This window comes from Vipera ursinii (assembly GCF_947247035.1).
Source record: "Vipera ursinii genome assembly, chromosome: 3".
Lineage (NCBI taxonomy): Eukaryota > Metazoa > Chordata > Lepidosauria > Squamata > Viperidae > Vipera > Vipera ursinii.
The window spans coordinates 33,568,746-33,584,888 of record NC_139516.1 but is presented as its reverse complement, the minus strand read 5'-3'; the positions used below and the strand labels follow the sequence as shown (position 1 = coordinate 33,584,888).

Sequence of the window (16,143 nt, the reverse complement as noted above, 5' to 3'; positions counted from 1 at the left end):
ACAAGGTCAGGGTTTTCCCCCTCCTTTTCCTGTTTTGAGTAAATTGATGATTGGCATGGCTATCTTTGTGAAAGAGGGAATAAACTGACGATAAAAGTTGGCAAACCCCAGAAAACTTTGAAGCTGTTTGCGGGTGCATGGGGGTTGCCTCACGGATCAATTTGATGTGTTCATCCATGGTTTCGGTGTAAATAAGGTTGTCATCAAGATAAACCAAAACTCCCTTGTATAAATGATCATGGAGCACTTGATTTATCAATTACATAAACACAGCGGGGACCCCCTGCAGTCCAAAAGGCATCACTTTAAATTGGAAACTCCCCAAAGGGCAATTAAAGGTGGTTTTCCGCCTGTCCCCCTCCTTGATCCGGATCCGGTAATAAGCCTCTCTTAAATCCAGCTTGGTAAAAAAAATTCCTTTAGCCAGGTGGGCTAACATGTCCTTCATCAGGGGGAGGGGGGGAAAACATATTTTCTATGCTGACCTTTAAAATCAATGCATAATCTAAGAGACCCATCTTTCTTCTCCTTGAATAGCATGGGAGCAGCCACACGTGATTTGACTGGCTGAATGAAACCCCGAGCTAAGTTTTTATCAATGTACTCTCTCAGTTCTTTCATCTCTCTGGGTGTCACAGAGTACATCTTTGGTTTTGGGAGCTTGGCACCAGGCAGAATTTCAATAGCACAGTCCCTAGCCTGGTGTGGGGAGAGGATGTCACATTCCTTCTCACTAAACGCTTCAGCCAAATCATGGTATTCTGTGTGGACCAGTTGAATCTCCGGCAGGTTTTTGGCTACAGTCTTTAGGGTTTCGTTGATGGCCAGTGTCTTTGTTTTATCATCACTGCCAGGTGTGTGTGGGGGTGTCCTGTCCTCAGTCTTAATTTACACATTCCTTCCTCCCACCAGATGTTAGGACATCATTTATCAAGCCACGCTAGCCCCAAAATTATTGCTTCAGTCATCTTCGGAACCACCACAAAATGGATGATTTCCCAATGCCGACCCATTTCTAAACACATAGGTTCAGTTAGGTGCGTGGCGGGAGTACCTCCGATGAGTGAACCATCAGCTTGTTCAAACTTCATGGGTAGAGGCAGTAGTTTAGCTCGGATGCCCAGTTTGAGTACAATGGGTATTTTAATTAAGCACTGAGTGCACCCCGAGTCTATTAGGATGTTCAGATTCATGTGGGCCCGTTTTAGGCACTACTCGCCTGGTGGAAATGGCAAAAGAGGGAATGGGCTGACTCTTCATGGGGTCCTCCCTGCCTTCCTTGTCACTGTCATATGGTGCCGGCATCTGCTGTGGGTCGAATTGGAGCTTGGCAGGAGGGGAGGCTTCAACACCCAGGTCCTGATGGGCCCAGTTTGTTTTTTCTCTTCCCCCTCTGGGAGCTCTTTGCGGTTTTGCAGTGGCAACCGATGCGCTCCTGGGTTGAGGGTGAGGAGCTGGGCACTCCACAGCATGGTGACCCATCAGACCATACTAGTAGCACTTGATTGGAACCCTGGTTGGTGCTTGGGAGATGCTGGTGGCTGCAGTGGCTTGGGAACGTCGGCCATAAAGGAGTTTTTCCTAGACGCATAGCGAGTTGGGTTCGGTGGTGCTTGACTTTCTGGGGCAGTCCAACTCAATGTCTAGCACCACTGCCATGTGGTACCACTCACACAATAGTTAGGAAAACCTCAAATGATGCAGGCTTGAAGCAAGTCGCGATCCATCCCCTGCTTGAAGTAGTTGATCAATGACTGTTCTGGCCCCTGCCCCAGCCGACTAGCAACTCTCCTGAATTCACGAACGTACTCCTTAGCAGGGCAACCTCTTTGATGGTGGATTTCTTTCTTGGCCACCAGGGCTCGGGATTCATCTTCAGAATGACCCCTCAGTTGCTCCGTGAATAGATTAATGTTGTGCAATTCAGGAGCCCCTTCATCATGGAGGCTGGTCACACAGTTGGCCGCTTCCCCCTCTAAATTTGCCGCCACAACATTCACCATCATAGCCCCATCCAGGTAGGCATAAGCCCACACCTAGTTTAAGAAGGTCACTTTCTCAGGATCCCCATCAAAGGTGGACTTGATGGGAGGTGGCTCGAACCTTTTTGAATTTGAATTTTATTGAATTTATATACCGCCCTTTCCCGTAGGACTCAGGGCGGAACTGCCTGCACCTGCACTTTGCGGAACCCCCTGCACCTGCTGCTGGGCATGGGTGGCTTGCTGGTCCTGGGGACGTGGCTGAACCACTCTCCGGACATCTCTTGGCTGGGCTCCAGGACTGGCATCCCAAAGCCACGGCAATGGACTTGGCTGGGATACAGAGCTTTGTATCATAGCTGGTTGGGGGATGAGTGAAGCAGCGGTTGGGCTGGAACTCCAGTGTGGGGGGGGGAAGAGATGAGTAGTTCTTGGCATTTCCCCCCCTGGGCAACAGGAATCATATCCTTTACTTCCAGCCTGCCAAACTTTTCCTTCAACTGTTTGAGCGAGGGGCTATGGATTGCAGACTGAAATCTCCACTCTCCAGAATTGTCCCATCCCATCGACCGCTTTCCTTTCTTGCTGTCCGCAGATGAAGAACCCTGGGACAGCAGCAATAAGAACTCCTCTCCAGCAGTTACAAGAGTGCTCCTGTGCTGAGGGGCAGCCTCAGCTTGGTAGAGGTTTGTTAGGGCTGTAGCTACTTCCTGCAGTACCAGCTTCCCAGGTTGGATCAACCTGGTTTTGGGCCGAGCTTTTGTCAGTGACGCCTCCTCAATGGCTGGAGCTCCAGCCTGCGCTCTGACAGCCTGAGTCCTGTTGCGGTTAGCAGCGGTTTCAGTTTTCTCCTCCATCTCAAGTCTTCGCCGAGTCTTCACTGCTCTCCCAAAAGTAAGTGGGTAGACAGTCGGGGCCCAGCACCTTGAAAAACAAAGTTTTATGAGACTTGGTCTAATGTCAAAGTTCCAACAGACAGATGAATAAAGCCGAACTTCGAGGCTTGCAAATTCCTCAAAGAACATGCTTATTAGTTACAAAGTATCAGCATGTCAAAAGTGAAACCAAGTATGGAGACACATGTAACAATTCCCCAATACAAAGTTAAAAAATCCCACCCCTAAAACTATGCAAGCAACTATGTTCCCCAAACATCTTCTTGGCAGGCTTTTTACGCAATGCCCAGCCTGCAGTCTTGGGAGCAGCCGATGACCTTGTTTCCCACAGGACAAAAGATTATTTTGACTAGCGAAGCACCTGGGCAACCCCCCTCCCTCCGATCTATACGGCAACCAAAAATGAGTAGGAAAATAATGGCTGCAACCATGCTTATTTGTAGAGTTGACAGTGACATTCAGAAGATAGGGAGAAAACATGATGCTTCTTTTTATATCAATAGTATAAATTGCTAATCAATAACCTTTATAAACTTATGTAATTCATGTCTGTTGGCTGTCTAGGATATACAAGGTAGAACTGACTTTTTTGAAAAAAAAATGGTTTGTAATAGAACAAAATAAAGAATTGAAGGTTGCTGGAGTCGGAGCCTAAAGAGTCCGAGTATTAAAAAATCTTCTGGTTCAAAATTGTATGTGTATTATTTCAATATTTGTGTGTATGTGTGCCCCTTCAAGTCAGTGTTGACTCCTGGTGGTTGCCTGGTCAAGTCTGCAGTTTTTGGCAAGATTTCAGAAGTGGCTTCTGAATGCCTTTGTCCTAGAGCTGAAAGTTAGAATGGTGCAATTTTTATAGAAGGAAAAACAACTGTAATTTTTAATGATGTTTGATCATTACCTACTTGGAAGAGCAATTAAAATGAATGATATTGGCTTTTGAATAGATAGATAGATAGATAGATAGATAGATAGATAGATAGATAGATAGATAGATAGAATAATAGTGACCTTAACTCCAGATCAAAACATTTTTAGCTACATATTTTAAATTGTGTTTATTAGGGATATGCAAATCCTTTAAAAGAAGTGCTTTTCTGCAGCTGCTTCAGAAATAGCTTCTGGTAGTCCCTGTCTGCATAGGTATCCACAGCTACTTCATTCCCCCCCACAGCAAAAATGCAGCTGTTTTAATATGTCAAAGAGAGAAGCTTTATTTGTACTATGTGTTGTGAAATATAGGATTAAGAATTTAAGTATTACTTTTATATTGTGTTTGTACTGTTTAGTGCCAGTGTATTTTTATTATTCATCATGCAAGGTCTATTTATATAAATGGTTGTTTAGAACTTTTTAAATTGAATAAGTAAAAATCAGAAAAGCAAGGTTGGGATTGCAGAGTATAAGTTTTGGGTTCTGAATTACTGCTTATGATTAAACAAACAAACAAATAAAGTATGATGGCAAGATCTGGCTACAAACTACATTGGATATTTGGCTCATAGACTGTGAAACACCAACTAAGGCATTAAAATTATTAGTTTATATGAAATGTAGGCCAAATGGATGCTCTGACACACTTGGAAGCTATCTGGTTGGTGAAAGCAATATTCCATGTTATAAGAAACTGTAGATAGAAAGCAGTGCAGACCCATGTCAGTTTCAGATCTATCACAGTAGATAATTTGACTTTTAAAGTTTTATCTAGGTTTCCCTTTCTTTCTAATTAATAACCCTAACCTGAAGGTGCAGTTACCAAACAGGCTTATTTCTTCAGAACAAGATAATCTGAAAGAACTGGCTTTGTCTCCGCCTAAGGACAGTTCCACAGAGATTACAGCAGAGAGAGTAGCAGAAGCACTTCAAGACTTGCGGCAAGATCTCTGGCAGGCTCACCTTGAACGGGTAACTTACTTTTTGATTTATGAATGTGTCATCATTCTTTGGGTTTCTTCCAGGCATTTTAAAGGAGACATAGTAAAACTTTTATAAAGGTATTGTGATAGCGGCATATTATCCAGCACAGTATTCTTTAAAACTTTTTCTTAAATGAAGGACACATATAAATAGTTGCTGCAGAAAACATGTGCTGATCAGTTTCCCTTGGGCATCTCCCTGGCCACTAAGGAACAGACTCATGGACTAGATAATCCGGTATTATTGTCTGCCCAATGCTTTTCCTTATATTATTAAGTTAAAAATGCATAGAAGTCTCTCACTGGCTACCGATAATCAAAATAAATAATTTAACTCTCTAAGGAGTAAAATCCAAATTAAAACACTTAAGAAGTTCATTTATATTCTATCTTGTTAAGTGCTGTATAAATCTTGACAATTATTAGGACATACCATGGCCTTATATTTCAGAAGCTCAGCAGATATGTATCAATTTACTTAATATAATGATTGGCTTTTTACTATACTGATAGGTTGCTATTAATTCCTTAAGAATTGAGGTAGATGGAAGTAAAAAAAATGCAGTTAAGGGCATAGCTAGTAGTTCAGGTAGTTCTTGGTTAATGGCCGCTTGTTCAGCAACCATCTGAAGTCATGAGAGCACTGAATGAGTGGTGGTCATGACAGGCCTTCAAAAATCTGGTCATCTGAGACTTGTGGTCTGGGTGCTTGACAATGAGCTACATGATTATTGCAATGTCCTGTGGTCATGTGATTGTGATTTATGACCTTTCCTGTCAGCTTCCCACAAGCAAAGTCAATAGGAAGGTTGCAGGTAAATTGTGGTTGCAAGTGAATTTTGCCCCATTTTACAACTGTTCTTGCCCCAATTGTTAAGTGAATCACTGCAGAGTTGATAAGTTAATAACCCGGTTGTTAGTGAATCTGGCTTCCCTATTGACTTTGCTTGTCAGAAGGTCACAAAAAGTGATCACACAACTTTGGGACACAGCAACGGTCATAAATATGAACCAGTTGCCAAGCATCTCAGTTTTGATCACATGATCGTGGGGATGCTGGAAAGGTTGTAACTATGAAAAATGCTCATGTCACTTTTTTCAGTGCTATTGTAAGTTTGAACAGACACTAAATGAACTGTTGTAAGTCAAGGAGTACCTGTATATAAATTCTTTTGCGTAATAAATCTGAAGAGTTTCTTGGATAAGAAGCGAAACCTTTTCAAACCTTTGAAACCTTCCTTCAATACCAAGGAAGTCCAGTTTCCAGTTGCTTTGGGACACTCAAATTATGTATTTTCCAGTACTTCTATCCCGGCTAGAATTGTATTTCTGAAGATTATAAAAAAAAGTCAAAAAAAGATGTAACAGACAACAATATGGAAAAGTTTATAAACAGGCCAGATGAAGACAGAGGATAGAATTTTAATGTGCAGTTGTCATGTATAGTTTGCAACATGCAGTGTTTCCCATGAAAATGTAATGTATAATTTGCTGCATGAAAATTTCTATTATCTAAAAAAAATCTTTTTTATAAAGCTTTCTCTATCTCAAGCATATCTATAGCATGTGTTGTATTTTTTTTTATTTTTTGGCAGGATGAAGCAAGGAAGAATTCTGAGAAGTTGAAACAAGAACTTACTGAGAAGGAAACAGAAAGGGTACGCATTAATGCCAGAGCGGAAGAGCTGCAAAAGTGGCTGACACAGTGCCAAGAAGGTACATCATCTACCTTTCTCCGTGATAACCCAAAGATGTGATAGTTTCCCTAAACAAGAGTTCGGGGATAGAGAAAACCTTCAGTGGCAAAAGCAAGCTCTTTTCATTATTGTACTAGTTATGTCAAGCTTAGTAACAAAATCATTTCCTTATATACGGCAATACTGAATATAATATCAGAAGGACAGAGACTCCAGCAGATGTAGGAAATTCGAACCATCTTCTCTGATGACTTTTAAGAAAATCAGTTCTTAACAATAGTTTCAATAAAAAAAAATTAGTAGTTCATTCTGGAGCTATTTTTTTCCAAGAAATTTTCATAGAGGCTTTCTTTTCTTGTCCCTTGATATTTCATACTGAAAATGCGTTGATATTTTAAAAATTATTTTGAATAGTAAGTTAGTTACTAGCACCTGCTAAAATACCCCCCAAATTGCTTTCTTGTTAGAAAAGTCACTATTATAATGAATGGAGGGAGGGTTTATTATTTCTTTTTTTTCATTATAGAAAAGAACGTAGTTGAAGGAAGACGCAGCTCTTTAGAGTCTGCCTTAAAGTTAGAGGTCATTGCTTTCAAGGAAGAGAATGTGAGTCTACGTGAAAAGTTGACCAGTTTGGAAATGAAACTTGAAAACACAGAGAAACAAAGAAAAGGCTTGGTGGTAAGGATACCAGACATTTTCTAGGTTCAATATCCTAAAATTTGATAAACTGTTGAAAACATTTTTTTTTTCTCTAAGGGAGTTAATTTTCTTTCACGTTGTGATTTTATAAAGGGATAGATGGCATATAAATACTTGTTTCTTACTGTCTATTGTGACTATATTTCTCTTCTAAGTTTCTTTTACAGCTTTTGCACTTTTGCAGAAGCACACACTTTCTAATGTACGTAGTAGTAGTTAGAGCAGTAACCATTTTCTGGTCCATCTTTTCTGCTTCTAGCTTGTTGTCTTGTATTAATCAGGGATGGAATAGCTCTTGATAAATTAGAAATATGTCACAATTAAATATTTAAGAAAGTTAAATTGTTATGGGAAAAAAGTTTTATTTAATGGACAAGAAAGTTATTACTCAACTTCTGAATTACTAATAGGATTTCATGAATCGTCAAACAGAATTACTTGGATTTCCATCCAAGAAGCAACGGATGGAAACTAATCAAAGAGAGAAGCAGCCTAGAGCTGAAGAGAAATTTTCTGACAGTTAGAACAATTAAATCAGTGGAACAACCTGCCTTCAGAAGCTGTGAATGCTCCAACACTGGAAGGTTTTAAGAAGAGACTGGACAGCCATTTGTCCGAAATGGTATAGGGTTTCCTGCGTGAGCAGGGGGTTGGACTAGATGACCTTCAGGGTCCCTTCCAACTCTGTTGTTGTTGTTAAATTATGTTTAACCATAATTTAAAGATTTTCTCCATGTGCAGGTACTGGCTGCCCTGTAGTAAATATTTTGAATAGATAACTTATGTATGTATGGAAATGATATGTTTTATCAAACATTTCATTTTTAAAAAATGACAAGCATTTTTGTGCAAGATTTACATTTGAATGAATGTTGTCTCTGAACAGTAGAGTTCTGGAATAACGAACAAGAAGAAAATAATTCTTTTTGCATTTCAGAATGAGCGGGGCACCTTACAAATGACTAAAGAAAAGCTCACACGGGAGTTGGAGCTTCTTCAGGAATCAGTGAAAGCTTCAGAACTTCGAGCAAGAGCCATGGAAAAGATGAATGAGACCCTGGAGCAAGAGCTTCAAACAGCTCTCTCCACTCTCAGAAATAAACATGAGGACGTTGAGACTCATCAGAAGAGATTTGTGGCTTTGCAGAAAGAGGTAGAGGTAGGAAGAGCACTTCAGGAAACTGTGGATCAGCTCAATGTTACTGTAGAAAAGAGACATGAAGAAATAAAAGACCAGCTACAGCAGATTAGGGATTTAGAGAATCACAAAGAAATGCAAAAGGCTGCTTTAGAGCATCTCACTAAAAATCTAGAAAACAGAAGCAAAGAAATTGACTTCCAAAAAATGCAAATTGAAGAACTGACAAAGCAAGATAAGATGCAAAAGGCTGATCTCAAGAAACTAAATCTAGATCTAGAAGAGGCTGTTCAGACTTTAAAATCCCAACAAGAAAAGCTTCAAAAACTACAAGAGTTATCAGAAAACCAAAAAACAATAATTGAAAGCCTAACTCTGAATCTGGAGGAAAAAATCAAGGAAGCTAACATCAAAGAGGAGAAAATTCAGACTATGGAACATAATGAATCCACACAAATTGGAGCTTTGCTGAAAGATCTAGATGACATGAAAATAAAGATGAATGAAAAAGGTTGGGAACTTGCATCTCAAAAACAGCTACTCCAAGAATGGGAAGAACAGGGGGAAAAGCGTGAGAAAGCTCTTTGTACAAGCCTAGAACACATGAAAGCCATAATTAAGGACAAAGAACGGGAAATAGAATCCCAGAGGGAACAGATATCCATTTTCCAACAGCTTGAAGCTCAGAAGGAAGAGCATCTCAGTGAGCTTTCTGAGAAGCAGAGGCAGATGACGTTGACTTTGACCCAAAGAGAACAAGAACTCAAGGCACAAAAAAACCAAATGAAAGAAATGAAAGAAGAAATGGAAATAAAACAAATGGCTTTTCATGAACATATAGCCAAGACACAGGCAACTTTGGAGGAAAACAACAGAGAATTGGCATTCCAAAGAAAGCATGAAGAAGAATCAAAAAGCCAGATAAGAGTTCTTCTTGAAGATATCCACTACAGCTCAGGACTGCTGAAGGAGAGAGAAGGTAATGCAGAGTTTCCAGATGAACAAATAAACCAACAGAAGAAGCAAAAACTACAGGAAACAACTTCTGAAATGCTGGGACAACTCAAAGTATTCTTTAAAAGGCGAGAACAAGAAATTGAGTCCCTGAAAGAGCAGCATGAAAAGAACACACAAGGGAATGTAAAGCTAATAAAAGGATTGCAAGCAGAACTTCAACAAGCAGAACAAGCTTTAAAAACTGGAGAATTGCAGATCAAATATTTAAAGGAGAAGAACCTCCAGCAAGTTCAACAACAGGAGGCACGGACAAAATTTATCTTGGATAAACTTCACCTCACTAGGTCTTCCCTTCATGACAAAGAAAAGGAAACAAAATCCTTACAAATGTGTATCAAGGAACTCTCAAAACAGAAAGAGGAAGTACAGCACACTGTTTTAAGTCTACAGCAGGATCTGGATAGGATTAATCGGTTGAATGCAGAGAAAGAAGAAGAGCTTAGGAAGCAAGCAGAACAAATTAGCAAGTACCAGGCTAAAGTAGAAGCCACACAGAGAGAACAAAAAAGTAAGGAAGAGCTTTTGCACTATCAAGACAAAAATGAGCAAGAACGTGAAAAACATCCCAGAGAGCAAGAGAAATTGCTTGATAAAAAAACCAAAGAGATAAATTGTCAAGATGAGAGAAGTCAAAAACCAATGAAAGGTGAGCCTGAAGAAAAGCAGAAGCACCACCAACTTATAAAGAAGAAAGATGTTGAGAATGAATTGCAAAAAGGAAAAATTGAGCAACTAGAAGAGAGACTCAAAGATAAAGAGAAGGAATTACTAACCTACAGTGATCAGATAAAGCAAATAATCTCAGCTCTGAGATTGCAGGATAACAAAGAATACAATTTCCATAGCTGTATTGAGAAAATTTTTATGTGGAAGGAAGAAGAACTAGCTCAAAGGAAGGTTATTAAGGAAAAAGAACAGTGCTTGCAATGGCAGAAGGAAAAGATTGAACATTTGGAAAATGAGAAAATGATAAACGGACAAGAATTGAATCATATGATAGCTGTTCTAAAACAGACAGAGAGTGGTGAGATAGAATGGAGGCAGAAAGCACAGAAGTTGGATCTGACTCTTGCCCGAAGTGAAGAGGCTATCAGAATTTTAAAGGAGGAAATGGCTGTTACACAGAGCATGGTTTCAGAAAGAGATATGGATAGGCTTCATCTCCAGGTATGCATTTCATCTTAAAATGCATGCAAACTGTTACAGGTTCAGCATGTTTTATAAAGCACGTGAGCAGTAAAGTTATATTTTAAAAATTATATCTATCATTTTTATTCTCTTTTAGAGATGCACTGTTTATATTTTTAAAGGGAAAGTGGTTTAAAATGAAATTTTCTTGGATTCTTAAGATGTAAATAATAAATGAGGAGAGACAGGGAGAAAAACCAAGAGGCTATGAGTTACTGTATCATTTACACTCGCTTCATATGAGCTCTCTAATAACATAGCTATAATCTTTCTGAGGAGTTTGAGTGTGGATTCAACTATTAACTGTTTGCCATATATTCTGCCATAGAACATCCTGATTCTAGAAAAGACTCTTCTGGATATGATTTGATATTGAAATGTGCATTTTAACTTTGGAATGTTTTGTCTTGATGTCAGCACTGTAAATGACATATTCCAGGATCTGTTCATTTTGTAAGAAAACATTTTGCAGACCCAAATAAGCAGAGTATTATTTATTTTCCTGTAGGAACAATTGGATACAGCTTTCAAAACTCTGAAGGAGGCAAGATTTATTATTGAAACTCTGGTGGGAGTTACTGATCTGCTATCCAGTGAAAACGATGTACCAGGGGTACAGCATAATGAAGCTGGAAAGGTGAGATAAAAGAATGGATATGAAACATGTGAGATAGCAATGTGTCATATAGAAGAGCAAGATGTATTCGAATTTTCATCAGGTTTTTTTGTACCTTAAAGTATAACTTCATTATAATTCTATATGCCTTTTTGCTTCCCATTCTATGTCATATTATGTAGTAATAAATTAGGAAGTATTTTAAGTTTAGTCTTTATTGATTTTATTCCAAATGATTAACAGTTACTCCTATAGGAACTGATGCAACTGACATATCTAACTTAAGCAGTTTATTGCTTAAGATTCTGAAATTTACAATAGCAACATATGAAGGTTTCTTCAGAAAAAGTCATGTACTATCCAAGGGACAAAATCACCCTCATTTGTGAGTGACCGCCTCCTATTTTTTTGTATCCTGACTTTATATTCTTCTTTTGTACTGCACCATTTTTGTGTCATGCAGGCTTTGAAAAAAGAGGGACAGCTGACATGGATGGCTGAAAAACAACTCTTATATAGGCGTTTACAACTTCTGCAGCAAGCTGTGGCCAGTTTGGAGAATGATAAACATGGTTTAGAAAAGCACAATGCCCAATTAAGAGATGCATTGCAAGAGGTAAGCTTTTCTGAAAAGGTAAAATAAGTAAGGTCAGCATTATTTTTCAGTGCAATGTAATTGTATGTTAGCCTTCATTATACAGTGATTGGTTAGAGTAGCTCTTTGTCCTATAATGTGATCAAATTAATGATTAAACTCTCTCATTGAAGAGCTTCTGATTAAACAGTGAATGTGTAAGACAATGCACTGTTATGTTTTTATTGAATACAATGAGTCAACCTTTACTGTGTTCATAAAAAAGGTAATGTGAAGCCCTAAGCTCTGATAAAGAGGTAAATTGAGTCATATATTTTTAATTAATGGAAGCGAGTCAGGCCCTAATGAAAAGAGTTCTTTGTACACCTAAGAAAAATAATTCTCAATGCTTAAAAGGACTATAAAACCATTATGGGAGACTATGGACCTCATCAATACAGACAGACAGACAGACAGACAATAAATGGAGAAAGTCTAATGTTGTTACCTTACCCATCTCAAGTTTGCCAGAGATCATTGAACAGACTATGGGGGAAAAAATCTGCAGACAAGTGAGACACAAATAGAATTTTGGGATTAATAATGAGAAATATTACATCTGCAGAAAATAAAATACTATATTGAAACAAAAGAACATCTTCCCAAACATGAAACTTAGCAGTTGAAAGTATGATAGTATGCTTTGCAGTCTCAAGACCTTGATGGATTTCAGTTTGCTGGTCATTTACCAAATAAATATTATTGAGTAATGAATTGCTTTCAGTTGATTGAGGAAGTAATGGATTTTGGATTATATCAATGAATTTTACAGGAGAATGTCAGGGTATTTGTGCATAAGCTGAAGAACAGTAGTTCTGAACACAAAGTAAATATGTAAAAACATGGCTGAACCAAAAGTAATTCATTTTTGAATGGGAGGGCTAAAGCCATGATTTAACCCAACACAAATGTTGTAGTATGACCTCAAGAAGCAGTTCATGCAAGACAGCCCAAGTATATTGGTGAGTCAAAGAGGAATGGGCTAAAACAACTCCAAGCCAATGTATGGAAGATATCTATGGGCACAATATACTCTTGGTTGAAAGAGGGAGCCTGTGTTTTTAAATCTAAAGCTTCACATAACCTTCTCTAACTATCTGGTTAATATATTCAATAAAGAATGATACAACATGCTGTTTTCAGAATCTTTTTTATCTATTAATAGGATTTAGATAAAGCTCTAATCTTATAGATCACAGTACTAGTTTATAAAGGTTCACAAACGTACCTCACAATGTAGTTAATAAAATAAAACCTGCTCACTCTTTTTGCTGACTTCCTAAGTTTTACTGGGTGGTGACTACTCTTTTACACATTACCTATTTTCAGAAATTTAGGGCTGTTCACAATTCAGTGTTTGTACTTGGTATTCTTTGTCTTATTTTCAGTAATTTGCTCAATGTCAGCAGTCAGGATTAGCCAGTTTTACCTAATTTAGGATAATGGTTTTATCTCTCTTATCGATTACAGGTAGAACATGAACGAAGGAAACTGAAAAGGAGTCATGGAGACTTTTGTCTAACTTCTGAATATTCACAAGCTGACTCTGGCTCACAAAAGACTCTTTCCATTTCAAAGGTTTGAACATGCGTACACACATTCATACATACATACATATAAAACTTTTATGCCACCCATGTCACCAAAGGCAGCTTACAATCATTAAATAAAAATGCTGCATAAAACAAACAGATCTTAAATTTAAAACTAGTTAAAATTAAACTGACCAAGTTGAAGAGGAAGGGAGCAAAGTGCATATGGGTAGGAGGTGGTATGTTATCTAATCCATTGGCCACCTACAGAATGATGCACCCTCATTGGGGTCGCAGGTCAGTCGACAGAGCTATATCTTCAAGTCCTTTCGGAAGACCAAAAGGGTGGATGCAGATCTCACCGTGGGGAGCACAATGTTCCCCAGGAGCCACAGCTGAAAAGGTTCTTTGTCTGGACCCTGCCCTCCCAAATTCCTTGATGATGGAATCTGACACATGCCCCGTCAGCATGGGTAGGGCAGGCTAGTCTCATTGGGTTGAGACAGTTCCTCATATCCTGGATCCCTGCTCTGAAGGGCTTGGATATTTTATTATCGGAAGTTGTACTTAAAACTATCCATTATTTCCTTCCCTTTTGCTTTTAGATAGTATTATATTTAACTAGGGGCACGATAGCTCAGCAATTAAAGACTGCTGCGCTTGTAATCTGGAAAGCTGACCACCTGGGTTCAAGACCCGAGCACCGCACGACAGGATAAGCTCCCATTACCTGCCCCAGCTCTTGCCCAGCTAGCAGTATGAAAGCATGCAAAGGCAAGTAGATAAATAGGTACCACTTTGGTGGAAAGGTAACAGCATTCTGTGCACCTCAGTGTTTAGATATGCTGGCCACATGACCACAGAAATGTCTTTGGATAATGCTGGATCCCTTGGCTGAGAAACAGAAATGAGCACTGCCCCCTAGACTTGGAAATGATTGGACAGGGGAAACCTTTACTTTTATATTTAACTAAAGTTTATAATTGTTGGGTTGAACCTGAATAATTGAAAGAAAATCCAAGCTGTATAAATAATTTTCTCTTCCTAAATAATAGACTTCTTGAAGATAAGTAGCTGATTTGAGTTTTCTCTCTCTTTCTCTCTAGAAGGAAACCCAGGTTCTCCGAAAGCAACTGGCAGAGTTACAAAAACAGGTGTGTAGTTTATAATTGGAACTACGTGTCTTAGAACTGCTTTTCTTACCTTCTATTGTTGGAGAGCTGCACCTCCAAAGTAACTGCATTTTTAAAGATTCACAATAATCTTTGTAAGTAATGACCTTAAAGGACAGTTTAAAGTAGAAAATCCCAGTCAGAACAGTTTGGGACATTTTGTCTTCAAAATCATTTCGTACTTCCCTAAGGAATTCTGATTTATTTATTTTTTTAAAAAAAATCAAAATATTTTTATCCACGTCATTTGAATAATTCAGTTTTTGCTGTTAAATGCACAATGCATTGCTATGAAAAAATGTAAATTGTGCACCATCAAGTCAGTGTTGATTATTAGCGATCACATAACATTTTCTCAGAATTTATTAGTAATATTAGATATGTTAAATAATAAATCTAACAGTTTTACTTTACATAAGATACTGTTCCTTGTGCTGAAAATTAGAAATTAAGTTCTTCAAAGGGAAATAATTCATTAGTTCTTGATGTCATTTGTTCTTGTTTTAGGTTTTTGTTCTACAATCACAGCTATCACTAGAACGGAAGCAGAAGCAGAATTACATCACCAGCTATACCAAAACAAATCAAGAGCTTTCCGATTTACATCAAGAGCTTGTAAACTCTTTAGCTGTTGTGGCTAGGAAACCTGAGGCAGCTGTTCTGGAATCAGAGACTCGCAAGCTTGATGAAACCTTGAACAACAGCTTGACATTGAGAACTGTAGTCTCAGACAGTGTCTTATCTGGAAAACATCTGGCAAGCTCAACACCGAAAAGTGTTCATCAGAAGCCCACAAGGTAGCACAGCAGTGGCAAAAGCAAGAAATTACAGAGGCTCCAGCACAAGCAGAGTTTAAAAAGTTGTTGGTATGGTGGATCCTTCTTCATATTCAGCTAGCCTTGATTTCCAGGGTCTATCTGCTAGTTTTGATCCTTCAGAAATATAATTCCAGATTCTTTGGAATCAGTGAAGATCATCTCAATACAGCCTGAGAAAAAGCAGAAGTAGTTGAAAGGTTGCATACCAAGTGGCTGAAGATACGCAGTGTGAAAATTTTTGGACATAACAAAATTCAAAGCCAGTGTATTAGAACTAAACAAAGAAACCATTTCTGATAGGAAGAATGGAAATTCATTCCAGGAAAAGAGTCCTGAAAAAAACTAAAGACATTTAAAAGATTTCCCACTTTTTTTGTATAGACACATGGGACAGTACTTGAGAGAGAGAAATCTCGATCTAAAGTCATTTTGGTTTAATAATCTTATTGATAGATATCATTTCCTAAATTATTGTACAGCAATTTGGTATAAGATATATCTAGAGGGTTTTTCTAACATTTTGTACTAAACAGTTTTTATAATAAAAATGCATTTTATTTTTTCTTTCTTTGCTCAAATATTTCATATGAAACTTTTCTGCTTTTTGAGAATGTGGTGGATAGATAGATAGATAGATAGACAGACAGACAGACAGACAGACAATATGCATGCATAGCCATCATCTACAAAAACCTCGAGGTTTATGTCAACAAGGACTATATAAGACACATACCATTGTAATTAAAATAAAAGATAAAAATAAGTACCAAAGTAATAAATTTAGTTGTTCAGTTCTCAAGTATCCCCTGGAACTACAGTAATCCACTTTTACCAACTT

The 16,143-nt window shown here is 38.3% G+C and overlaps 1 protein-coding gene across 1 annotated transcript in view; it reads left to right on the top strand.

Annotated features, from left to right (window-relative positions):
* The window catches only part of CEP250 (centrosomal protein 250), a 39,587-nt gene extending 23,702 nt beyond the window's left edge, over window positions 1–15,885 (top strand). The window contains exons 24-32 of the mRNA XM_083359836.1: window positions 4,653–4,780; window positions 6,387–6,507; window positions 7,015–7,169; window positions 8,128–10,512; window positions 11,042–11,170; window positions 11,613–11,765; window positions 13,254–13,361; window positions 14,422–14,469; window positions 14,995–15,885. Coding sequence (XP_083215962.1) covers window positions 4,653–4,780; window positions 6,387–6,507; window positions 7,015–7,169; window positions 8,128–10,512; window positions 11,042–11,170; window positions 11,613–11,765; window positions 13,254–13,361; window positions 14,422–14,469; window positions 14,995–15,288 — 3,521 coding nt within the window. The 3' untranslated portion in view covers window positions 15,289–15,885. The remainder of the gene's footprint in view (window positions 1–4,652; window positions 4,781–6,386; window positions 6,508–7,014; window positions 7,170–8,127; window positions 10,513–11,041; window positions 11,171–11,612; window positions 11,766–13,253; window positions 13,362–14,421; window positions 14,470–14,994) is intronic.
* Window positions 15,886–16,143: the final 258 nt, after the last annotated feature.